This window comes from Myotis myotis, unplaced genomic scaffold (genome assembly GCF_014108235.1).
Source record: "Myotis myotis isolate mMyoMyo1 unplaced genomic scaffold, mMyoMyo1.p scaffold_m19_p_9, whole genome shotgun sequence".
Classification (NCBI taxonomy): Eukaryota; Metazoa; Chordata; class Mammalia; order Chiroptera; family Vespertilionidae; genus Myotis; species Myotis myotis.
In genome coordinates this window covers 75,753,730-75,780,784 of record NW_023416401.1, presented here as the reverse complement: position 1 = coordinate 75,780,784, position 27,055 = coordinate 75,753,730, and the positions used below count along the sequence as shown (strand labels likewise).

Here is a 27,055-nt window from a genome sequence, read left to right as displayed (position 1 = left end):
GGTGCGGCGCCCCAACCCCCTGATCGGCCCTGCAGCTCTGTGTGTGAGAGGGTGCGGCGCCCCAACCACCCCACCCCCCACGGGCCCTGCTCTGTGTGTGACGGGGTAGAGCCATAACCTCCCCATCGGCCCTGCCCTGAGTCTGACAGTGGCGGTGCCCCAACCCCCTGATCGGCCCTGCTCTGTGGGTGATAGAGGGCAGCGCCCCAAATCCCCCCTCCAACGGGCCCTGCTCTGTGTGTGACGGGGTAGAGCCATAACCTCCCCATCGGCCCTGCCCTGAGTGTGACAGGGTGCGGCGCCCCAACCCCCTGATCTGCCCTGCTCTGTGTGTGACAGGGGGCGGTGTCCCAACTCCCCTATCGGCCCTACTCTGTGAGTGACAGGGGGGAGCGCCTCAACCCCCTGATCAGCCCTGCTGTGTGCGTGACAGGGTACGGAGCCCCAACCCCCCTGATGGGCCCTGCGCTGTGCGCGACAGGGTATAGAGCCCCAACCTCCGATGGGCCCTGCTCTGTGACAGGGGGCAGCGCCCCAACCCCGATTGGCCCTGCTCTGTGTGTGACAGGGGGTGGCGCCGCAACCTCCCCATCAACCCTGCCTTGAGTGTGATAGGGAGCGGTGCCCCAAACCCCAACTGGCCCTACCCTGAGCGTGACTGAGGGTGGCATCGCAACCTCCTAATCCGCCCTGCTCTGTGCATTACAGGGGGCAGCGCCCCAACTCCCCAATCGGCCCTGCTCTGAGAATGACCAGGGGCTGCACCTCGGGATTGGGCCTGCCCTCTGCCACCCAGGAGCAGGCCTAAGCCAGCAGGTCGTTATCTCCCAAGGGGTCCCAGACTGCGAGAGGGTACAGGGTGAGGGACCCCCCCGCCCGAGTGCACAAATTTTTGTGCACCGGGCCTCTAGTCCTATCTAATAAAGAGGGAATGTGCAAATTGACCATCATGCCATAACAGTCAAGATGGCTGCACTCACAGCGGAGGCAGGGATTCCATAACACAAGATGGCTGCACCCACAGAGGAGGCCGAGTTCCCGTAACAAGCCTTAACAAGCAATCAGCATCAGCAGGGACCTGAAGCTGCATGGCGCTGGGCCAGGACGGACCTGAGGCTGCGCGCGCCCCCGCCTGGTGGTGCTTAACAGGGGACCTCAGGCCATAACCCCCGCCCCAGCACCAGACCAGAGGATCTCAGGCCGTGCTCCCCACCCCAGCATCAGGCCAGAAGACCTCAGGCTGTACCCCTTGCCCCGGCGCCGGGCCAGGCGACCTGAGGCCACGCCTCCCCACCCGGCAGGGCTTGACGGGGGTGGGGCCAGTCGGGTCTGGTTCTCGCATGATTTTGAGGCATACGTGGGTAGGCAGGGACTTGACTCTGATTCCCGTTGCACACCCTAGATTCTGACAGGAGGAAGATTTTCATATACATTTACTAATTTTCTTTAATCTCTGACACTTCTATTATAGAGAAAGGGCAAATAGCAATATTAAAATATTTCCTCTAATTAATTCCCTTTTAATGTGCACGAATTTCATGCACTGGGTCACTAGTTGACCTATGAACCAGGAGGTCACAGTTCAATCCCTGGTCAGGGCACATGTGAGGGTTGCGGGCTCAATCCCCAGTAGGGGGCATGCAGGAGGCAGCTGATCAATGATTCTCATCATTGATGTTTCCATCTCCCTTATCCTCTCCCTTCCTCTCTGAAACCAATATATATATATATATATATATATATATATATATATATATATATATATATGGTATCATTCTAAGTGAAATCAGTCAAACAATAAAAGGAAAAGAATCTTATGATTTCACTCATCTATCTATATATATAAAAGGCTAAGCAACCGTCCGACCGTCCGGTAGTTTTGATGTGCAGTGACCACCAGGGGGCAGACGCTCAACAGAGGAGCTGCCAAGCTGTGGTGACTTGGCAGAAGCAGTTCTTGGGTGATGCACCCCAGAATCAGAGTGGAGGGAGCCCAATTCCTCGCGGGGCCATGCGATTCCACCTTCGGCCGTGGCTTATGTTGTTGCTGGGGCACTGTCGGCCCCAAATCTGGTTTACTGCATAGTTGCATTTGTGTTCCACACCCTGTATGACAGCAACTTTGCAGAGTGCCCTCTTTCACTCCGGGACCCCTCAGGGAATGTTGGAGAGCTGGTTTCAGCCTGATCCCTGCAGGCCAGGCTGAGGACCCCACCTGCCAGAGCAACCCCACTCACTCCGCAGATGCCCTTTGAGCCGCAGTGCTGCCACAGGTGCAGCTGGCCAGGGAGGGACCGCGGGAGGTTGGCTCCAGGGTGTGTCTGGCCCATCTCACCCAGTCCTACACTACCAACCACCTTCTAATTAATTTCCTTTCAATGTGCACAAATCTGTGAACCAGGCCACTAGTGTGAGATATAAAACAGAAACCAACAAGTGAATAAACAAACTCATAGACACAGCCAACAGTATGGTGGTTACAAGAGGGCAAAGGGAATGGGGAGAAGATAAAGAAGGCAAAGGGGGTCAATATATGGTAATGGAAGGAGCCTAGACTCTGGATGGCACGCACACAATGCAATATACTGATGATGTGTTACAGAATTGTACATCTAAAACTTACATGTTATTAACCAAAGTTACCCGAATAAATTAAAATTTTTTAAAATGGTGAATTTTACTTTATGTAAATTGCTCTGAATAGAAAAATTATACACTTCTAGTCTTTCAGGAGCAACAATATAAAAAAATTCTATTCTCCTTTGAGAAAGACCATTTTGAACACACAATAATATAAAGCAGCAATTTTAAACCTTTTTCATCTCATGGCATACAAACTACTAAAATTCTGTGGCACACCAAAAATATCTTTTTTGCGGATCTAACAAAAAAAAAATAGGTATAATTTTGATTCATTCACACTGGATGGCTATTATTGTGTTGACTGCTATCATTTTTTTTATTTGACAGTCTAAAGGAAAAGAGGTCAGTGCCCTCTGACTAGTCAGGTATTGCAAGGTTTTAAAAATTCTAGCAGCACATGGAAAATTGCCGAGCTAAAGGTAAAAGATTTCTCCTTGGTTTAGCAATTTGGTGTCCCTTTGGATGATTAACTAACATGTCAGTGAACCCAAGACACAAAACAGATTTGATGCTGTTGGGTTACTGACCTACTTCTGTTCCATGGTCACATTCAGTTTCTAAGCCCTACCAATTCTTCCTTAAATGTGGATATCTATTTCTTCTCATTTCCTCTTAAAATCTCATAACACTCCCAAGATTAAAAGTCTTCACCAATTCACAAGCACCTACAAAATAAACTCCATATTCATTAACAGCACTTAAAAGGCCCTTTATCATCCAAACCAACTTATTTTTTCCAGATTCATTTTCCACCACAGGCAATTTTATTACTCACTCATAACTTTCAGAAAGCAATTTGGCCATTTATATCAAGAGCTTCAAAATAATCCAAGCCTTCTGACCCTTTAACTCAGAAATCCCACTTTGAGGAATTTATTCTGGGAAAATCATCTTCATAATAATAAAAACCAGACGGTCCAAATAAATAAAAACAGGAGAATTGCCAAGAAAAGTATAGTATATCCACAGGATAGTTTCTGTTACATCCATTAAAATCATGTTTGTGGGAAGTTTTTAATGACACAGGGAAATATTATGATTTAAGTGAAAAAACAAGCTGGATAAAGTTTTACATGCAGTATAATCTCAACTATGTAAAACAGTATAAAGAAAAGGAATTTTATCTCTAACAGTGGGAATAGAAGTAATTTTTATCTTCTCTCTAGTTTTCTGCATTTTCAAAGCTTTCTGTGTTGAGCATATTTTTAAAATTAGAAATATAGACCCATGCAAACTTTTTGATTCGATGGTTGTACACCTACGATTCTATTTTGAAGAAGAATGCAGATGCAAGCAAAAATTGGTGCACAAAGATGAAAGCATTACTTATAATACTGGACTTAAATTTAACACAGGAATAACTTAATATCATCACAGTATATGCAGGATACCCTTAAACAATTTAAGTCGTTTTTTACAGATAGAGGTAATGTCATAAAATTCAAAGTGTAAACTCAGTGGGTTTTAGTATATTCACAAGTTGTAATGTACATCCATCACCACAACCTAATTTTACAACATTTCGAACCCTGTACTCGGGAACAATCACTCCTTTTTCCCATTCTTTCCCACCCAAGACCTAGCCAACCACTAGCAGCAATTTACTTCCTGTCCCTACTGTTCTGCTTCTCCTGGATATTTTATATAAGTGAATCATATAATATGTAGTCTTTTTTTTTTACTGGCTTCTTTCATTTAGCATGTTTTCAAAGTTCATCCATATTATTGCATGATTCATTACTCATTTCTTTTTATTGCCAAATGATATTCTATTGTATGAATATAAAACATTTTACCTATTTAATCATCAGTTGATGTACACTTGAGCTGTTTCAACTGTTGGTATATTACGAATAATGCCACTATGAACATTCGTGTACAAGTTTCTATGCAGATACGTTTTCATTTTGCTTGGGTATATAATTAGGTGTGAAATTGCTGGGTTATGTGGTAACTCCCAAGTTGATCTTCTTAAGGAATTGCCAAACTGTTTTCCAAAGTGGCTACACCATTTTATATTCCCACCAGCAACGTATTCCCACAGCCTTGCCAACATTTTGTTACTCCATGTTTTTTTTTTTATTATTATTACTGCCATCCTAGTAGGTGTGTAGTATCTCACTGTGGTTTTGATTTGCATTTCTCTAATGACTGATTTTATCGACTACTTGTATTTCTTTTAAGAAATGTCTACTTAAAGCCTTTTAGGCTGTCTTTTCGTTGCTGAGTTGCAAGAGTCCTTCATATATTCTGAATACAAGTTCCTAGTCAGACATGTGATTTGCAAATATTTTCTCCCATTCTATGAACTGTCTTTTCACTTTCTTGATGGGTGTTCTTTGATACAAACAAGTTTTTAATTGTAATAAAATTCAATTTATCTATTTTTCTTTTGTCACTGGAGGTTTTGGTGTCATTGCCTAGAAAGCCAAGAAAATTGACCAAAAACACTATCCAAACCACATTCACAAATATTTTTACCTATGTTTTCTTCTACAAGTTTTATATCTTTAGCGCTTACATTTAGGCTATAACACATTTTAAGTTAAATTTTCTATTTAGTGTGAAACAGGGATCCAAATTCATTCTTTTGCATGTGAATATCCTGTTGTTCTAGAACCATTTGTTGAAGACACTATTCTTTTCCCCACTGAATTAGCTTGGCACCCTTGTCACTTTGGGATATGGGAAATAAAGAATATAAACCGTGACAAATGAACTCAACTATGTAAGAAAAATCTGTATTAGTGGTCTCCAGATATTCACTTTCTCCCTTATTTTCATAATAGTACTTATTACAATCTGCAATTATCTTATTCAGTTTTTTATTTATTTCTTACCTGTCTCTCCTATTATAATGTATACTTCATAGGGACAGGGACTTTGACTTATATACTGATGAATACCCAGAGGCTAAAACAGTACAGTCCTCCTTTAACATCATCAATAGGTTCTGCAACTTTAAATGAAACGTCATATAATAAAGCCAATAAATTCCTATGGCATTAGAATAGAGTGACATTAAATGAAGACCTGCTGCACAGGTCCTAGAAGACACCTAACAATCATTTATTGAAAGAATGAAAATCTATTTAAAATGGCCTGGAAGAAAATGCACCAAATGTTAATGCCTTGGTTGGGATTGCCATTACAACTAAATTTTTTCTTAATGTTTTACAATTAATATACATTATTATCCTAATCAGATATGAAGTTAAGGTATTTTTGCCAAACTTTTATATTAGCTTCTTTTAAAGATCTCCAGCACAATGACACCACCAACTACCAAGTAGCTCAAGTCTCAATATTTGAAGTTATCCTTGATTAGAGGCCTGGTGCACAAATTTGTGCACCAGTGAGGTCTCTCAGCCTGGCCTGCAGGATTGGGCTGAAACTGGTTCTCCAACATCCCCCAAGGAGTCCTGGATTGCAAGAGGGTGCAGGCCAGGCCGAAGGACCCCACCCATGTACGATCGGGGCCAGGGAGGGATGCAGGAGGTTGGCCAGCCAGGGAGGGATTATGGGAGGGCTCCAGGGAATGTTCGGCCCGTCTCACTCAGTCCCGTTCAGCCAGACCCCAGCAGTAAGCTCACCTACCGGTCAGAGCATCTTCCTTCTGGTAGTCAGTGCATGTCATAGCAACTGGTTGACCAGTCAACTGCCCCCTTGTGGTCAGTGCATGTGATAGTGAGCGGTTGAGCGGCCTTAGCATATCATTAGCATATTACACTTTGATTGGTTAAACGGCTGACCAGACAACTGGACACTTAGCATATTAGGCTTTTTATATAGGACTAGAGGCCCGGTGCACAAAAATTTGTGCACTCGGGGGGGAGGGGGGGGTTCCTCAGCCCGGCCTGTGCCCTCTCGCAGTCTGGGACCCCTCGGGAGATAACGACCTGCTGGCTTACGCCTGTTCCCGGGTGGCAGAGGGCAGGCCCAATCCCTAGGTGAAGCCCCTGGTCGGGCTCACAGCAGGGCCGATTGGGGAGTTGGGGCGCCGCCCCCTGTCATGCACAGAGCAGGGAGGATCGGGAGGTTGCAATGCCACCCCTAGTCACACTCAGAGTAGGGCCGATTGGGGGGTTGGGGCACCGCCCCCTGTCACTCAAGGCAGGGTCGATGGGGAGGTTGCGGCGCCACCCCCTGTCACACACAGCAGGGCCCATGAGGGGGGTTGGGGCTCTGTACCCTGTCACTCACAGAGCAGGGCCCATGAGGGGGGCTGGGGCTCCGTACCCTGTCACGCACAGAGCAGGGTTGATCAGGGGGTTGGGAGCTCCTCCCTGTCACTCACAGAGTAGGGCCGATAGGGGAGCTGGGGCACCGCCCCCTGTCACACACAGAGCAAGGCGGATCAGGGGGTTGGGGTGCCGCACCCTGTCACACTCAGGGCAGGGCCCGTGGGGGATGGTTGGGGCATCGCCCTCTATCATCCACAGAGCAGGGCTGATCATGGGGTTGGGGCACCGCCACTGTCAGACTCAGGGCAGGGCCGATGGGGAGGTTATGGCTCTACCCCGTCACACACAGAGCAGGGCCCGTGGGGGGGCGGGGGGGGGGGGGTTGGACGCCGCACCCTGTCACACACAGAGCTGCAGGGCGATCAGGGGGTTGGGGAGCTCCCCCCTATCAGGCACAGAGCAGGGCTGATCAGGGGGTTGGGGCGCCTTCCCCTGTCACGAACAGACCAGGGCCTATAGGGAGGTTGTGGCCCCACCCCGTCACACACAGAGCCGCAGGGCGATCAGGGGGTTTGGGCGCTGCCTCCTGTCATGCTGATCCCGGTGCCGGGAGGCCTCGCGGCTCCGCTGATCCCGGTGCTGGAAGGCGTATTACCCTTTTACTATATAGGATAGAGGCCTGCTGCACATGTGGGGGCTGGCTGGTTTTCCCTGAAGGGTGTCCTGGATCAGGGTGGGGGTCCCGCTTGGGTGCCTGGCCAGCCTGGGTGAGGGGATGATGGCTGTTTGCAGCTGGTCACACCCCCTTCAGGGTGGGGGTCCCCACCGGGGTGCCTGGCCAGTCTGGGTGAGGGGCTGAGGACTGTTTTCAGGCTGGCGGGTGATGGAAGCTCCCAACCGCTCCTTTTTTTCTTTTTTCTTTTATTCTGGGCCAGCTTTAGCTCTGAGGCTCCAGCTCTTAGGCCTCCGCTGCTGAAAGCAGGTATCTGGTTTGTTTCGGTTCTATAATCGAAACAATGTATAACTCCAGCTCTGAGATCCTGGCTCTCTGAAAGCAGGTTTCTGGGGTTTTGTTTAGCTTCTATATTTGTTACAATGTTTCAAACTGCAGGCTCAGAGGCCGGCAAGGCAGGCGGGGAACGTTGGCTTCCTCCGTCACTGAAGCAAGCAAGCCTCATGTTAGTTTCAAGCTGCCTGGCTGCCGGCCGCCATCTTGGCTGGCAGTTAATTTGCATATCGTCCTGATTAGCCAATGGGAAGGGTAGTGGTTGTACACCAATTACCATGTGTCTCTTTTATTAGATAGGATGTCTTTCTTTCCCTTATGCCACACATCTAAATTATCAGTAAGTCCTGCCAGTTCTACTTTCCAAAATATACAATTGATCCTTGAACAACATCGGTTTGAACTGCGCAGGTCCACTTATACAATTTTTTTTAAAAAATATATTTTATTGATTTTTTACAGAGAGGAAGGGAGAGGGATAGAGAGTTAGAAACATCGATGAGAGAGAAACATCGATCAGCTGCCTCCTGCACATCTCCCACTGGGGATATGCCCGCAACCCAGGTACATGCTCTTGACTGGAATCGAACCTGGGACCTTTCAGTCCGCAGGCCGACGCTCTATCCACTGAGCCAAACCAGTTTCGGCAATAATTTTTTTTTAATATAAATACCTGTACTGTTTTCAGTCTATGGTTAGGAGTCTGCAGCAGAGGGCTAACGGTATCACTGATCTACATCATTTATAGGGAAGACTTGAGTATCCATGTTTAGTATCTGAGAGGGGTTCTGGAACCAAATCCCCACAGATAATAAGAGGAGTTAAGTTTGGGGGGGAGTCAAAAGTTATATGTGGATTTTCGACTGTGCAGGGGACTGTCCCTAACCCCCGTGTTGTTCAAGGGTCAATGGTATACCCACTCTAATTGCTTCTCACTATCCCAATAACAATCCCAATCTAACCTACTACGCCACCCATTGCCTGAATAATAGCAGTAGTCTCTTAATCAGCCTTTGTCCCCATTTGTACATCTCCATACATGAGCCACAGGAATAAATCACATCCTATTCCACTACGTTACACCTTAACACTTCCCCACCACCACAAACCCAGTGGTTTCCTGGGGTGGTCAGAATAAAATACAAATTATTCACCTTGGCCTAAAGGCTCTTCCTATTCTAGCTCTTGTCTACAATACATTTCCTACTTCTCTCCCCTCTTTTCACTGAATTCTACCTATATAAACCTTTTTTGTCCCTGGCATGTCAAACTCATTCTCTTCTCAAGGACTTTCTACTTATAGAGTTCCTTCTGCTTGAAATGTTTTTCACATGGCCTGCTCTCTCTCTTACAATGTAAGTCTTAGCTCAAATGCCATCTCCTAAGAGGCCTTCCTTAACAATCTAGCTAAAAGTAGCCAACTCTTCTAGTACTCCTGATTGTTACCCTACTTCCTTCTTACCCAGCCGTGGGCAAACTACGGCCCGCAGGCCGGATCCGGCCGGTTTGAAATGAATAAAACTAAAAAAAAAAAAAAAAAAGACCGTACCCTTTTATGTAATGATGTTTACTTTGAATTTATATTAGTTCACACAAACACTCCATCCATGCTTTTGTTCCGGCCCTCCGGTCCAGTTTAAGAACCCATTGTGGCCCTCGAGTCAAAAAGTTTGCCCACCCCTGTTCTTACCACTTACAATTATCTGACATGATCTTGTCATTTTTCTCTCTTTCCCCCATTAGAATGTAACTTCTACAAGAAAGGGCTTTTTCAGTACTGTCTCCCTAATACGTAGACCATTCTTGGCATATCAAATTTCTCAACTATTTACTGAATAAATGGTTGCTATTTTAAACCCTGAAGACAATGAAGAACTGTATTTGATTCTCCATTAATTACTTCAGGAAAAACATAATAGTTATTTAACTATTTAATAACTAAGAGATATTTTAAATCAAGAATCAAGTCACCTGAAAAATCAAATTAAGAAGTTGGTCATAAAAAAAATTGATAAAACTATAATGATTCCAGGTAAAATAACATTAAAGAAGTAATAAAACAAGCCCTGGCTTGCTAGCTCAGCTGGTTAGAGAGTCATCTTGATATGCCAAGGTTGTGGGTTCAATCCCCAGTCAGGGCATATACAAGAATCAACCAACGAATGCATAAATAAGTTGAACAACAAATCGATGTTTCTCTCTCCCCATTCTCTCTCTAAAATCAATCAATAAATAAAAATTTAAGAATGCCCTCTTATTCACCTGTTCATGTTCATTAAGTAACATCTGTTGTGGGCCTACTATGAGGGTCATCTTGCTCTTGAAATATACAAGCCCTCAGGAAACATAGCAGCTCTACCTAATACATAGAAACAAACACAGAAAAGTGGCCCAAATGCGGAGACAAAGAAACATGTCACAAATGAAAGAACAGAAGAAATCTCTAGAAAAAGAACTAAATGAAATGGAAGCAAGCAAGCTACTAAATACAGAGTTCAAAACAATGGTTATAAGGTTGCTCAAGGATCTTAATGAGAGCTTCAAGAGACTTAGTGAGACTTTCAAGGATCTTAGTAAGAATTTCAAAGACATGAAAAAGGACCAGACAGAAATTAAGCATACACTAACTGAAATAAAGAACAATGTACAGGGATTCAACAGTAGAGTAGAGGATTTGGAGAATCCAACCAACGATTTGCAATATGAGGAAGCAAAGAACACCCAATCAGAAGAGCAAAAAGAAAAAAGAATAAAAAAATATGAAGGTAGTGTGAAGACCTCCTGGGATAACTTCAAATCTACCAACATTTGCATTATGGAGGTGCCTGAGAAGAGAGAAAGCAAAATACTGAAAACCTATTTGAAGCAATAATGACAAAAAACTTCCCCTACCTAGTGAACGAAATAGACTTACAAGTCCAGAAAGCAGAGTTCAAAACAAGAGGCCCACACCAAGACACATCAAAGTTAAAATGCCAAAGGTTATAGACAAAGACAGAATCTTAAAAGTGCCAGGAGAAAAGCAGTTAGTAATAATAACTTTTTAAAAAGATTAAAAAATATGAATAAAATGGCAATAAATATATATCAACAATTGAATCTAAAAATCAAAATAGCCCAGCCGTCATGGCTCAGTGGTTGAACCATCAACCTATGAACCAGGAGGTCATGGTTCAATTCCTGTCAGGACACATGCCCGGGTTGCAGGCTCCATCCCCAGTGTAAAGTGTGCAGGAGGCAGCCGATCAGTGATTCTCTCTCATCACTGATGTTTCTATCTCTCTCTCCTTTCCTCTCTAAAATCAATCCTAACATATAAAAAGACAGGGGAGTCATGACCGAAACAACTGGACAGACGACTGAACAGCAGGCTGCATGGGGCAACCAGGCCGGCAAGGGGGGTTAGTGAGGGACGACCAAATGACTTAACAGCAGGATATGCATTACCTATGGACACAGACAATAGGGTGGTGAAGACTTGGGGTGAGGCTGGAACTGGGTGGAGGGGGGCAATGGGGAAAAAAGGGGTGACATCTGTAATACTCTCAACAATAAAGATTTTTTAAATAAATAAATAAATAAGCCAGCCCATGGTAAGAAAGAGGGGGAAAAATACATACAACCCCCCCCTAAGGAGTCTAACAGTCTAGTTTCACAAAACATCTTAGGAAGTGCCATAAAAGGAATTCATATTCTATCTTAGCACTGTTTCTTAGAGATGTGCAAAAATGCAGAGAATTAACACCAGTGTTGGTACCCATACTAACTTCCCTTTACAAATAGGCTAATTCGCAAAGTCTGAGGATAGTCCATTAAGGTGACCACTAGCCACTTGTGGTTTAGTGAGTCCCATTATAAGTGGCTAGTGTGACTGAAGAGCTGCATTTTTTTATTGTATTTCACTTTAATTTACTTAAAAATTTTAAAACTTATCAATTCCATTACTGGAAAACTTATAAGTATGCCCAGAGCAACTTATGTGTGTGAATCTACTTTTTCAACAGTAAAATTTAAATCTAAATATATATCAAATATTTCTTATGAAAATTGAACATCTGAATTGATGTACTATAGGTGTAAAATATATACTGATTTCAAACTTGTATGAAAAAGGAATGTAAAATGTCTCGTTAATTTTTATATAGATTAAACGTTGACTTATTTCAGATATATTGGGTTAAATAAATTTCACCTTTTCTCTTTACTTTTACAATGGGGCTATTAGAAAATTTAAAAGTACATATGTACTTTGAGTGATGAACACAATGCAATATACAGATGATATATTATAGAAATGTACATTTGAAATTTATATACTTTTATTAACTGTTACCCCAATAAATTTAATAAATTTTTAAGTAGTACATATGTAACTCATATTTTATTTCTGTTCGACAACAATGGTCAAAAGATTACTTACAACATTCTTAAAACAAGATTTCAATGATTTGAGAATTCCTCAGGGCTCTAGAGCTTCAACAATTGCCTTAAAAGATTGTGCCCTAGCAAGTTGAAGGAGTCTTACCAGTACTTGCCTATGCTTTAGTTTTAGCTCTATTACTACATGGAAATACTACCAACGTAAAAAAAAACATGTCATGTGAAACCACTCTAAAGTAAATACTAATTACATTTAAAGTTGGTGATTTTCTGAAAGCAAGTCAAGATAAAAATATGGGTCAGAAATTAATCTTTCTTTTCTGTGATAACTCAAATGGGAGTAACATCCTATAAAGTAAAGCAAAAATGCTGAAAGGAGTAAACAGTCTTCCTTCAATATGCTCCAAAAGTACAAATACAGTGACAGACTCATTTTAAATGTAGGTTTCTTGCTACAGTATGCACTGAAGTGTCCAACTTTTAAATGCTCATCCTGAGCCCTGTTGCAACAAAACGGAGTTTTTTGATACTCCCCACGTTAAAAAAAAAAAAAAAGCCAAACTATCAGCTTTTTCATACCTTCAACTACAGATTAAAATGTGAATTTTAGGAATTTTAATTGCATTTTTACTTGTCAATTGCTTTTTTAAAGATCTACATAAAAACTGATTTTTAAGCCCTGACCGGTTTGGCTCAGTGGATAGAGCGTTGGCCTGCGGACTCAAGGATCCCAGGTTCGATTTCGGTCAAGGGCGTGTACTTTGGTTGCGGGCACATACCCAGTGGGGAGTGTGCAGGAGGCAGCTGATCGATGTTTCTCTCTCATCGATGTTTCTAGCTCTCTATCTCTTTCCCTTCCTCTCTGTAAAAAAAAATCAATAAATATATTTTAGGAAAAAAACCCTGATTTTTAATATACCAAAGCAAACCACATAAGCATTACAATGTCAGCTACTGAAAGAATTATCTTCAAAAGTTAAGTATCACTAGACTAAAAACTACTCAACTTTATGGAGGTCCTTGTACAGAAGACTTCACGATGATGAATGTAACAAGTTTGTCAAAATATTACTAACATGAACCAATCTGATGTTTATTTTTCTATACTTCTCCCAATGTAGAATTTCAAGCAAAATGAACAGGAGATAGCTTTTAGAAGCACAATTTCAAGTGAAAAGTCACTTCTAACATCAAGGCAAGGAGGTAGGGACAGAAGAAAAGCTGGGATTAAAATATTTCTGAAGTATTAGGTATAAATCTTTGGGTATGGCTTTCATGGACAATCTAGAAAGGCATTATTATGCTACAAGGGAAGGAAGTTAAAGATACTTCAGTAACAATCTTCTACCTGTTTTGTGGTTTAGATATGCAAATATCGAACAGTACAGGCATACTTCAGAGATATTGGGGGTTGGGTTCCAGACCACTGCAATAAAATGAGTATCACAATAAAGCCAGCCATAATTGTTTTACTGGTGAGGGTTCTTGCCTTCAATTTGTAAAAAACTCAACATATATGAAGTGCAATAAAGTAAACCACAATAAAAGAAGCATGCCTGTAGAGCAGCGGTTCTCAACCTGTGGGTCGCCACCCCTTTGGCAATCGAATGACCCTTTCACAGGGGTCGCCTAAGACCATCCTGCATATCAGATATTTACATTACGATTCATAACAGCAGCAACATTACAGTTATGAAGTAGCAACGAAAATAATTTTATGGTTGGGTCACAACATGAGGAACTGTATTTAAAGGGCCAGAAGGTTGAGAACCACTGCTGTAGAGTAAAAAGACTAGGCCTAATTATTCAGAGACTAGAGAATTGTTCTGTAGATAAAAACAATGCATATACTCCTAGGCTAGATGAAGTTTTCTTTGGTTACATAAAAATCAAAGAACAATTCATCTATGGTCTGATTTCCCTGTGCTCTCACTGTTCATCTCCAAAGTTCAAAGGCCAATTTTAAAATGGATAAATGTAGAAAAGGAAAAGTAATAAATAAAAATGGTAATCCTTCAAAACTAAAAACAAAACAAAAAAATAAAAAAACCACCAATGCATATATATATTAAATCTAGTTTTTCAAGAGTTTCAAGATCTTTTTCAAACTTCAACTATGGTGTTCATCTCAAAGTATCTTAATTATTACTGAAAGAAAATAGTTATTTATTATAAAAACACAAATGTTTGGAGTCTTCCTGTATACCAAGTTAAAGACCATTTTGATTCAAACCAATTCTATTTATAAAAAATAGTCACAGTTATTTTTGTTTTGTCTGTTGTTTTTTCAATAGACTATTTTTCAGAGACCTTTTAGGTTCACAGTAAAATTGAGCAGAAAGTACAGAGAGTTCCCATATATCCCTTGTAGGGTTTTGTTGTTTATTTGTTTTTAACATTTTGCTAGATTAACTGCCTAGAAAAAAGAAAGGTGTAAGTATAAAGCAAAGGATGTTAACATCCATGGCCCTTGGCAAAAATGGAACTCTATCGTGGATCACTGCATTCTGCTACTAGTAGGACCCAACAATGGCAGGTATCTAAAATTAAGAGAGAGTACTAAACTTTCCTTACTTAGCTTGAGGCTTGCAAAAAAACTAGGTGCCAGAGGAGAGGAATATTAGTCCTCTGTATGTATGTGGTTCTGGTCTTGACAGTCACTTTCTTGTTGATTTTAAGTCTGGGTTTACTTGATGGCTCCACCAATTAGCTTAGATGAAGATAATGACGAGGTTTTACACAATGTCAAGTTCACCGATAAGCATGCAAGCAAAAATTAAGCTGCAATGAAAAGATACTCAACTCCTACTAATCAGAGAAATACAAATTAAAGAATGAGAAAACATTTCACACCCATCAGACTGGCAAAGGTTGTAAGTCTCATAATAGCAAGTAGTGAAAAGAAATGGAGAAACAGGCTCCTAAATGTAGATGATTGGATGGATGCAAACTAGAACCTCTGATGGCAGATTAAAAAAATGCATATGCATGGTCTCCAAACCAGGGCTTCTACTTCGGGATATAAACCAAGAAGATATTCACTAGGGCTAGAGCAGCCGTGGGCAAACTATGGCCCGCGGGCCGGATCCAGCCGGTTTGAAATGAATAAAACTAAAAAAAAAAAAAAAAAAAGACCATACCCTTTTATGTAATGATGTTTACTTTGAATTTATATTAGTTCACACAAACACTCCATCCATGCTTTTGTTCCGGCCCTCTGGTCCAGTTTAAGAACCCATTGTGGCCCTCGAGTCAAAAAGTTTGCCCGCCCCTGGGCTAGAGAATCAATATATAGTAATATATAAAAATGGAGCCTGGCAAGCATGGCTCAGTGAGTGAGCATCAACCTATGATCCAGGGAGTCGCGGTTCGATTCCTGGTCAGGGCACAGGCCCAGGGCTTGATCCCCAGGGAGGGGCATCCAGGGGACAGCCAATCAATGATTCTTTCTCATCATTGATGTTTCTATCTCGCTCTTCTTCTCTGAAATCAATAAAAATATACTTGGAAAAAAATGGAAACAATATATTGCAAAAAAAAAGATAAAAGGGCAAAAAGTTGGGCAAATATCCATCAATAGGGCAATGGATAAACTTAATCCTATATAATAAAAGGCTAATATGCAAATAGACCGAACGGCAGAACAACCAAACAACCGGTCGCTATGACATGTGCTGACCACCAGGGGGCGTGTGCAGAACATGGCTGCACAGGATGTTGGAGCAGGTGAGCGGGGGCGCCAGACCAAGGTGGGGCGCCAGTTGCTATCATCGGGGCGAGCCTCTGGTGGTTACTGAAAATTCTTTGCTCCCATGGCCCCACTTGCACCCGCTGCTGGCGCCAGCCCCAATCGTTCTATGCCATCAGCTGGTGCGAGTGGCATCAGTGGGAACGGGGCTGCCAGCAGACAGGGGACCAGAGGCTGCAGTGGGAGAGGCAGGTGGGAATGTGGAGGATGGGCCGAGACCCACCCCTGTGCCTACCAGAGCCTCACGGCCCACAGTTCCTTTCAAGGTGCACAGATTTGTGCACTGGGCCCCTAGTATAGACATAAAATAGAAAGTATTCAGCTGTTAAAATAAAGAACCAGAGCCACAACTAAAATTAAAATCCATCCCACCCCCTAAAACTGACCAAGTTTAATTTTAAGTTGCAAAAGGATGCACAAAGCATATATATCAAAATCAAAATATATACATATAAAAAAATCAAGGCAATACAGCTTATACTTCTGCAGATACATACATATATAGCTAAAAGTATGGAAATGCCAATGAGAATGAAATACATTAATTTCAGGTGACTATGTTGAATTTTACCTGAGCCCTGTGCTCCTGGAAAGCAGTGCCAGTTAAGAAATCCACTCCCATCATTGTGTGTTCTGGGGAACAAGTAACAAAAGGATTCTGCCCTTAAGACTCCCTGATTTACCTGCCCAAGGTCCCCATTCCCTCCCCCTTTTTTTTGAGATGTTCCTCACTAATCGATGTCCTCCCAATTGCAATAGCCTAAAAAAGAAATCATTTCCTTAATTGGCTGGTGCATTATATCTTTGACAATGGAGTGGTTGGTTATTTCTGGGATTAGAAGATGCATACGTAAATGTAACGGTAGCATAACCTGAAATTCGGCAAAAAGTTAATCTTTTTTTCAAAGGAACTTGTTCTATGTAGTTTTCCACTTAAAATGTTTCTAAATTAATTTTTAAATTATTTTTAAAATTTGATGTGGAGTCAGAAGTAGTCACACAAGTCAATCCATTAGTTTTCTGATACGTTAAGTAGGCACATTAACACATGCCCAACCTATTCCACTAGGTTGTTATAAATAAAAGTGTTTTTGCTAATCATCAAGTGGTACAATACATTTGTAATTCAGTCTGAGCCAATTAATTCGGTTTGGTAGAGCAGCATTCTGATTAGAATAATGTTACGGATTAGATTATCATATAGACCTTTACTCTGTTTCAGGGGCAACACTACACTCTTACTTCAGAGAAAGCAATGTAGTTATACTGCAAATGAACACACTATCAGTTACAAGAGGAGCTAGGAAAGTCTATGTTATGTCTCAATCCATACCCAACACAAGAACTACTGAGCAGATAACCCAAAGAATTTGGTGGGTGGGCTGGTAATCAATCTTTAAATGAGGAAACTGGCACACCCAGCACATATACGCCAAAGTTTTGTTTGGAGTGTGTAGATGTGGTTCATGTGGAGGGTAGGCATCTTTTTTTTCTTTTTTCCTTTTATTGGCACTGTAAAGTGAGACTTTGAAAACATGAAATTTCATGGTAAAGTGCCCTGGGTTTATCTTTTGAGTTGGTTTCAAATTGCTTTACTCCAAAGTGCTTCTGGAATACTTGGTGAGTACCAGGAAGTGATTTTGTTAATGTAGAACAAAACCATCAACAGTTAAAATTTAACTTAAAAAACTAAAAAATTTGAACTCAGTATCTAGACAACAAATCTAAAAAAGATAAAATACCAAGGTAGAATGCTAAAATCTGGGATAATAAAGGAACTTTCCATCTTCACAATATTCTATAGTAGCTGGACTGAAGGGAAATGCTCTATTCTCATGAGGCTTACATACAAGAGTAACCAACTTTCTTTGCAAGCATCCAAACAAGACTAGCTTATAAGGTCTTCTTTTTTTAAATTCATTAAATTTATTGGGGTGACACTGGTCAACATGAACATATAGGTTTCAGGTGTGGGTTTGTTAAAAGATCTGTATATTGCACTTTGTTCCCACCCCGTAAAGTAAAATCTTCTCCTGTCACCATATAAAGTCTTTTCTTAACCTCTCTACACCAAGAAGTTTGAAATGTATTTGGAATCACCCATCTTGATTTGTGTTTCTCCTCCTCCCCCAAGAACCAGTAAGTAAAACAGATTCTTCATTTTATTTGAATTACAAAAATATGAAAGTAAAGCTTTAACTAAAGTTTAACTATTTAACTAACGTTAAAATACTTGGCACTATTTTCAAACAAAATAAAGTTTGCAGTCTAGCAAGTCAAAAACATAGAATGTCAAATTAGAAGACCCTAAAGCAGGTTTCATAGCACTTTCGTCAGAGCTGATGTACTAGCACTCAAAACCCTTAGGTTAAAATGGTCTTTTAGTATGAAGTAGTACATGTACTTATAATCTTAAAGAGGTTAAAAATCTTAAATGCTGATTCTCTTTATGATTTACATAACTAAACCAAAGAAGAATCAGAAACTGAACACTATCAAATTCCCAATACATATCCTCAGTCACCAAGAAACTACTGATTAATCTCATTTCCTTCCACTAATGAGACTGTGTGCACAGTCATGAAAGTTGCAATACCTTAAGAAAACCAAAACTACTATTCCGTGAAAACATTTTGGATGCAAATAAGCTGGCACCAACTGCTTCCACGCAGACAGATGCAAAAACTGTCATATTTCTAGCAAAGTGTGGTAAGCCTCTGCCTGCAAATCGCTGACCAAAAATGGTCATGGCGTGCTGCAGGCTAAAGAAAACGACAAAATGTTCCACTTGAGAATACTACTTAAGAACACTGTTTTACGGCACACTGGAATTCCAGTTTAGACGGGTAAATATGTAAATTAAGCAGAGTGTCCATCACCTACTGGGCATGTTTACTTTTGAAGTGGTTCTCAACCTTCTGGCCCTTTAAATACAGTTCCTTCTGTTGTGACCCAACCATAAAATTATTTTCGTTGCTACTTCATAACTGTAATGTTGCTACTGTTATGAATCGGAATGTCAATATCTGATATGCAGGATGGTCTTAGGCGACCCCTGGGAAAGGGTCGTTCGATCGCCAAAGGGGTGGCGACCCACAGGTTGAGAACCGCTGTTTTAGAGACTGGGATAATTTTACGGACTTTAAAAAAGTTTGGTTTTTTTTCATTTGTTTTTATGCGTACGCCTGCATCATGCCCACCCCTTGCATGCCGAGTTCTGAAGCACAGCCACACTGTACAGGTGAAAGGCATTTTCCAGCCGCACCCGGCGAGGTCGGGCCGGCGAGGGTTAAAGCAAACGCCGCCAAGCCTGACGAGCACAGGGAGGGCGCAGCAGGAAGCGGACGGACGGACGGACGGCCCGACACGGCCGAGAAAGCGGCTAAAGGCCTCCAGTCCTTAACCTGCCCGGGTCAGGCTCAGGGATCACTGCGCCCCCGAGGGCTGCTCAATAAAGGCCGTATTTTTCCTTTTCGAGATGGACAGACCTGACCGGCGCATCTGTGCCGGGCTCCGGGGAACGTGCCCCGAACAAGGCCGCTCCGGATTCCCACGCCCCCCGCCCGGGGTTGGCGAACCCCACCCCCCAGTCGATCTCGCCGAGACGGGGAGAACTCGACTCCAACTGGTGGTACCGAGGCCAGGGCGGAGAAACCTCCGAGGCGACGCTCCGGGACGGCGGCCAAGCAGCAGCTGCGACCAACGCAGCGGCCGTGGAGCCGCTCCGGGACGCGGGGCGACGCGGGGCCCAGCGGGGCCGCGGGCGACAGACGCCCAAGACCCTCCCCCGGCGGGAGCCGGCTGAGGGACGCGGGTCCCTTCGGGGCGGAAGGAGGGTGGGGGGCGGCGTTCGCCCCTCAGCCCGACCCCCGCGGCGCCGCAGCTGCGCCGCCCCCGCCGCGTCAGCTCACGCCTCACGCTCTCTCCCACTCACCATCTTCGCCGAGGCGGTCGCAGGGACGCGGGGCAGGGAGTCGGCGGGCGCCGAGTGTCCTCACAGCAGCGGGGCCGAGCAAACGAGCGAGGTGGCGACGCAGGGCGCGAGCCTACCAGGGGGAGGGCGCGTGAGCGCGCCGCGGGCCCAAACACGGCTGCGCACGTCACGCGCTGCCCGCCGTTGCTACGCAACCGGAAGGCCGGGTAACGCCCCGCCCGGGCGGCCTTCGGGACTGCACGCGGAAGGGGTCTTCCTCACCTTCCGGACCTTCCAGAAGTCTGACTGGGGTCCCCCTCACCAGCTCCGGGCCGAGGGGAGTGGGGGTGGGTCCCTCTCTCTTCTGCGGGGGACGAGGAGGCGGAGCTTGGCCTGGCACCTGCGGGGCCAGTGGCCCTTCTCCCCCCAAGAGGCGGGGCCACGTGGCGCCCCGCCCACTGTGAACCTGTTGGCCTTACAAGGAAGTGGCTACCTGGCCAGGTGTGCGCCGCCGCTGGGGTGGGGCCTAGGAGGGGACGAGGTGGGGAGGCGGGGAGGCGGGGTTGGGAAGAAGGAGTTGCGAGGCCAGGCGGGAGCTGAGGCGCGGGCGGCGGCGGAGGGGCGTGCATACCGCATATTTTACCTACTTTGGTGCGATTCCCGCCATCCTCCCCTGATTGGCCCAGCCCGGCACGTTGGGCCCTCGTCTAAGGAAAAAAATCTGCACATTTTCCCTCCTTCCGGAGGCGACTGTGGCCTTACCGAGTGCTCTGAGTCACCGCTAATGTCAGGTCTGGAAAAAAACAGGGAGTGATTTATTTATCTTTGGGAACAGCCCGGGAAAGGAGGCCGCCGGTCCGCTGGGTGTAGCTGGGAAACGGTCGGCTGGTCTTGGGGTGATGGCGCCAACCCCGCTGCTCCGTTTTTTTGGGCTTTAAATTTGGGATTGTGTGTTTTGTTTTGTTTTGTTTTTTATGGGCGGTTGCATCAGAAACACAGTTTTCACACGGCCAGAAGGAATCCCAGCGTTTTTTTTCTGAGGGTGTTTTTGTGGGGAGTAAAGGGAACAAAGAATTTGAAACTGGATTTATTCTTTTATTTTAGGTAGTATTTCAATTTAAGATACTGAGACCATCACGACCTCTCCCAAAACTGTTAATTCTCCAAATGTGAGGCTTTTGGACAGGATGGTCAGTGTATGTGTGTGTGTCGGGGGGAGGGGGCGTTGTGTGTGGTTTTTTGCTGGGCATTATCTAAAAATCTAGATTGTAAGTGGCTTTTGTTCTGACCATTCAGCATGGAAACTCATTTCTTATTACTCATCATGTTTTTGTTTTCATTTCTTTCCTTTTAAAAAAAAAATGTTTATTGATTTCAGAGAGGAAAGGAGAGGGAGAGAGAAACATCGATGTGGAGAGAGAATCATTGATTGGCTGCCTCCTGCGCCCCCCACACTGGGGATGGAGCCTGCAACCCAGGCATGTGCCCTGACCCAGGATCAAACGGTGACCTCCTGGTTCATAGGTCCTGGCTCAGCCCGGGGCTGTTTTGTTTTCTATTTAAGAGAGGAAGCAAGTTGTGACAATCCTAAGCCTATACAATTTGCCACAAGATTTTTGGCAGGCTGAGCAGTGGTTCTCAAAGGGAACTCGTTCAGTTAGAGTTGTTTGCCCACCCGCCAGAGTTGCAGACGCAGAACCTCTGAGATGGGACCCTGAGGATGTGCATTTCTGACAATTCCCAGGTGATGCTGCTTTGAGAAGAAAGAACCTTCCTGTATCCACCTGCAGCTGGAACCCATTGTCTGTCTGGTTGAACGGGATTCAGTGCCCGCCTCCACTTCTAAGTCCTCAAAATGTCCTTTCTAGTCCAGAATTGAATCCTGCTCATTTAAGGGAATACACAGCCCGTCTGCTCTGTCGTCTGGACTGCATTTCATCCTCCACTCTGCCACCAGAGTTACGTCCAGACATGAGAATTGGATCCTGTCACGTCGCTGCTTAAATTTTCCTTTGGCTTCCTCCAGAATTAGCAGGTCAGCCTGGCCTTTTTGCCTCTGGCCTCAGCTATCTTTAATTTCCTGCCTTGTCTCCATATCTTCCGTAGTGCCCAGTTTTCTTCCAGAAGCCCTCTTACCCTGAGCCTGCTCCTTTCTCAGCCTGAAAGGTTCTTATAACCCTATAGTCTGAAGACCTCTGACCACTTCCCAAGGGACTGATAGTGCTCCTTCCATAACCCCACAGTTCATCACTTCTCAAATCTTGATGAGCATCCAGGTCTCCTGAAGATCTTGTTAAAATGCAGGTGCAGGGAGTTAAGGCTGGGATTACAGTTGCCCCCCAGGTCATTCAAATGCTGCCAGTCCGCAGCTTTGAGTAGTGAGACCTTAAAAGTTTTTCCCTACTGCTGGTATAGCAAGTAACACACACACACACGCACAGATATCCACCATCATCAGATTAGACTGAGTTCCTTGAGGACAAGGGCTGTTTAGGATGCATCTTATTTGGACTAGCATAGCTCCTGATAATGTAGTAGGTATTTAATACAGTTTGTTCAGTAAGTAAACCAATATCTGAAGATGTTTACAATTCCTCAAGCAAACGTCTATATCAGTTCACTGTAATCTAAGAGGGAACCCCATTGTTCTTAAGGTCCCTTTGAATTTTAACCTCTGCATTTACACATAAATTTGCTGGATATTTTCATTCCTCCTCATCCCACAGAGGGAGCAGGTTTTAACATAAAATCTCCTTTAAATATGAGATGTGTATATTTCACTTCTCATTTAGGAAACATACTTAATATGTTGTCGTATACTTAATCTGTGAACATATAGGCACTTTCATTTAAAACCGTTTATGAGTGGCAGGGAAGTGTAAGTTAAACATTAATATTAATCAGTAGCCTGGAAAAAGTGTTTTTGCAAGGCAGTATAATAACTCTGTCAGTATATAGTGTAGAAAAAACTTTCTAGTTTCTCCTCCGCCTCCCCGCAAATTCACCTGTTTTCTTGTTTATGTCTATAGTCTTTAAAAAATAATTTTAATCATATAATAAGATGTGAATATATTCTCGTTATAAAAGATCCAAACAACACAATAAAGGAAAGTTCCTTGAGCACCTCTGGTCTCCATTTCCATAGTCTCTGGTGCCTGCCTTCTCACAGGTAACCACTGCTGTCACTTTGGTCTATGGCTTTACAGAGAAATAAACCTTGTCCATGTGTTTTGTGTTGTTTTGCTTTTGTTGGTGTTTTGTCTAATGGTTTTATGCTGGAGTGTGGTGTCAGATAGCTTGCTTTCTGATTTGATTTTCAGCCTGCTGGATCTGTTCATTTATGACAGAGGGATGTTCAGACTCCAACTGTCTGTTTCTTGCAATTCTATAGGTTTTTGCTTCATGTAGCTTGAAGCAACTACATGAGGTGCATACACGTTAAGAATTGTTGTATGTTCTTAGAGAATTGACCGTTTTATCATCATACTAGAGGCTTGGCGCACAAAATTCGTGCGCAGGTAAGGTCCCTAGGCCTGGCCTGCGATCAGGGCCATCTTCCCCCAGCTGCCTGCAGCCTGCCCCGCCCCCTGCCGCCACCCATCCCCGGTTCCCCGTTGGGTGATCGGTGCCTGATGGCCGGGGGGAAGGGACTAAGAGGTGGTCAATGTGCCTCATAGTGACTGGTCCAGCGGTCATTCTGTGGTTAGGGTCAATTTGTATATTAACCTTTTATTACATAGGATGATGCCCTTTATCTCTGATAACTTTCTTTTAAGTCTGCTCTGTCTGAAGTTAGTATAGCTATTCCTGCTATTTTTTTTATTAGTGTTAGCATAGTATTTTGTCGCCATCCATTTACTTTTAATTTATATGTGTCTTTATATTTAAAATGGATTTCACCGAGCCAACATAATTGGCTCATGTTTTTTGATTCACTCTGAAAATCGCTGTCTTAGTTGATACATTTAGGCCATTGACATTCAAAACTATATTTTCTATTTGTTGCCCTTCAATTTCCTTCCTATTTTTATTATCCCTTTTTTTCTGCCTTTTGAGGTTTTAATTTAACATTTTATAGAATTACATTTTTTCTCATATAAATTTTATTTCTTTTAGTGGGTGCCCTAGAGTTTGCAATGTATCTTTACAATGAATCCAAGTCCACTTTCAAATAACACTATCACTCTTTATAATAACAAAATAATACTAATTCCTTCCTCCAGTCCCTTGTATCATTGCTGTCATTTACTTCACTTACATATAAGCAAACATAAGCATGTGTATACACACAGAGATATATACATAAGTGTATATAATCAAATACATTGTTGCCAGTATTTGAATAAACTTATCTGTTAAATCAATTAAGAATAAGAAAAATAAAATTTTTTATTTTACTTATTTCTTCAAAGTTCCCTTCTTTGTGTAGATCTGAGTTCTCACATATATTATTTTCCTCCTCTCTAAATAAATTTTTAAAAACATTTCTTGCAAGGTAGCTCTACTGGCAACAAATTCAGTTTTTGTTTGAGAAAGTCCTTATTCTCCTTCACTTTTTTTTTTTTAGAACTCACCCAAGGATATGTTGTTATTGATTTGAGAGAGAGAGGAAGAGAAACGTTGATGTGAGAGAAAAACATGATTGGTTGCCTTTCATAGGTGCTCCAACCAGGAATGGAGCCCATGACCTTTCAGTGTATGAGATGACCCTCCAACCAACTGAACCACACTGGCCAGGGCTCTCCTTCACGTTTGAATGACAATATTGAAGGTACAGAATTCAAAGTTGGTGGAGTTTATCTCTCAACACTAAATATTTCATCCCACTCTCTCCTTGCTTACACCATTTCTGAGGAAAAGTCACAGGTAATTCTTATCTTTGGTCCTCTTATAGATAAGGTGTTTTTTTCCCTCTTCTTTCAGGATTTTTTTTTTTCTTTATCTTTGATTTGACAATGATGTGCTGAGGTGTAGTTTTGTTTTTGTTTTTTGGCTTTCGTTTGTTTTTTTAATTCATCCTGCTTGGTGTTCTTGGAGCTTCCTAGATCGGTGGTTTGATATCTGACAATAATTTGGGGAAATTCTCAGTCACTGTGTTTCAAACATTTCTTCTATTTCTTTCTTTTTTTCTTCTTCTGGTCTTGCTGTTATGCATATGTTACACCTTTTGTAGTTGTCCTCTAGTCCTCGCATATTCTGTTCTGTCTTTTTCAGTATTTTTGCTTTTTGATGTTGTGGATTCTCTTGATATGTCCTTTAAAGATGCTTTCCGCAGCTGCTCAGCTGTGTTCAGTCTACTAATAAGCCAATCAAAGGCATTCTTCATTTCTGTGATTTTTGCCTTTTAGTATGCCTTAAAATTTTTTCTTGATAGTTTGCCATGACGTACTAGGGAAAAGGAACTGCAGTAAATAGACCTTTAGTAATGTGATGGTGTGGTGTGGCAGGGAGGAGAAGGTTTCTATAGTCCTGCAATTAGGTCTCAGTCCTTTAGTGAGTCTGTGCTATAGACTGTGAACTTCACAACTGCTTTCAGTGTGCTCCCCCTCCCCCGGTGCACCCATTCTCTACTGGTAGCTGGGACAGGATGGCTAGAATGGTTGGGATATTTCCCTTCCCCAGGTCAGGTAGCCTCTGCTAATACCCCTGAACCCACAGAAGTGTGGGAGCCCTTCTTATGAATGAGTCTCCCTAGTTTTTAACTCTCAGACTTCTCCACATTGAGCCTCCAGCAATTTGACAAGTACAGTTCAAGTTTTCCTGGCACAGGTTCCCGCAGTGGTTTCTACTTAGGAGTATCTGCTCTGGTAAGCCGCAATTCCCTGCATTTGCCTGTCTGTCTCCAGTTTTGGGGGCAGCAGTTTGCCCGTTGTCCTCTCCTCTCTTACGAATCCAAGAAGAGTTACCTGTTGAGCTTTTTACTTGTCATTAGGACCGAGTGGCAGCTTTGAAGCTCCTTACATGCAGAACTGGAAACTGGAAGTTCACCCTTTCCTTTTTTTTTATATTCTATTGATTTTTCTACAGAGAGGAAGGGAGGGGGATAGAGAGTCAGAAACATCAATGAGAGAGAAACATCAATCAGCTGCCTCCTGTACACTCCCCAATGGGGATGTGTCAGCAACCAAGGTACATGCCCTTGACCGGAATCAAACCTGGGACCCTTCAGTCTGCAGGCCAATGCTCTATCCACCCAGCCAAACCGGTTAGGGCCACCCTTTCCTTTTTAAAAAGAAGTACCAGACTGAGTGGATTTCCACTTTTATCTCATTGACCAGAACTTAGTCATACAGCTGGGTCATGTGGTCTGTTCTCAGAGCATAAGTGTACTCAGCTAAGAAATTGGGGTTCCTTTACTAAGGAAGAAGGGGGAAATGGGCATTTGGAGATAACTAGTGGTGACTGCCATGGGTAGATGACATTATTAGTCCCATTCTACAGATGAGGTAATATGGTGAAGAGCTATTCCTTAGGAGCCCAAAAGAATAAGTGATCTGTTTCCAAACCCATGACCTTTACTGTCAGGCCACATGACACATCACTCATGGGTCATGCTGAACAAGAAAATGAGATACCTCTGGTTCTTCCTTCACATTACAGGGGGTCTTGTACAAAACAAAGCAAATGGAAGCTGTAGAGAAAACATTGTGGACATGCAGGCAGCTCCTAGGGCCCAGGCATCTATTTTAGGAAAGAGCTAAATTTAAGTATATTCATGGGGCCTTGGCCACTGTGGCTCAGATGGTTGGGCATCGTGCCATGCACTGGAAGGTTGCTGGTTCAATTCACGGTCAGGGCACATGCCTGGGTTGCAGGCTCAATCCTGGTGGGGGATGTGTAGGAGGCAATTGATCGATGTTCCACTCTTACATCAATGTTTCACTTTCTCCCTCTCCCTCTAAAAATTAATAAAAATATTTTTTTTAAAAAAAGTATATTCATGGGGATGATGCAGAACCACGTGGTAACAATTGATTTCTCTATTGGTCCTTATGATAGGGTAAAAGTCATATACCACTATTTTATAACATTAAAAATTGAACAAATATGACATGTTTTTCAGATAACATGTACTTTTTGTGTTAACCTCTGAGAAAATGGAGTAGAAAGTGGCACAACAACCTTAACCAGTGGTTATTAACCCCTTTGGGACCAAATGTTCCCTCTGAGATTCTGAAGAA

General features: G+C 43.2%; 1 protein-coding gene and 1 long non-coding RNA gene across 3 annotated transcripts in view; one reads left to right on the top strand and one right to left on the bottom strand.

The window, feature by feature from the left end:
- Positions 1-20,281, bottom strand: part of DSTN (destrin, actin depolymerizing factor) — a 48,384-nt gene extending 28,103 nt beyond the window's left edge. The window contains exon 1 of one of the 2 annotated variants that reach the window (XM_036321622.1): positions 20,157-20,281. Coding sequence is in view for 1 of the 2 variants with exons in the window: in XM_036321621.1 (XP_036177514.1) it covers positions 19,896-19,898 (3 nt within the window). In the remaining variant the exon portion in view is untranslated. Of the gene's footprint in view, positions 1-19,895; positions 20,086-20,156 lie in introns of those variants that run through there. The other variant, XM_036321621.1, reaches the window with a different exon arrangement.
- A 140-nt stretch (positions 20,282-20,421) lies between these two features.
- Positions 20,422-23,102, top strand: LOC118662781. The gene is made up of 2 exons (XR_004969885.1): positions 20,422-20,665; positions 21,619-23,102. It is a non-coding gene; the product is annotated as an uncharacterized LOC118662781 (long non-coding RNA).
- Positions 23,103-27,055: the final 3,953 nt, after the last annotated feature.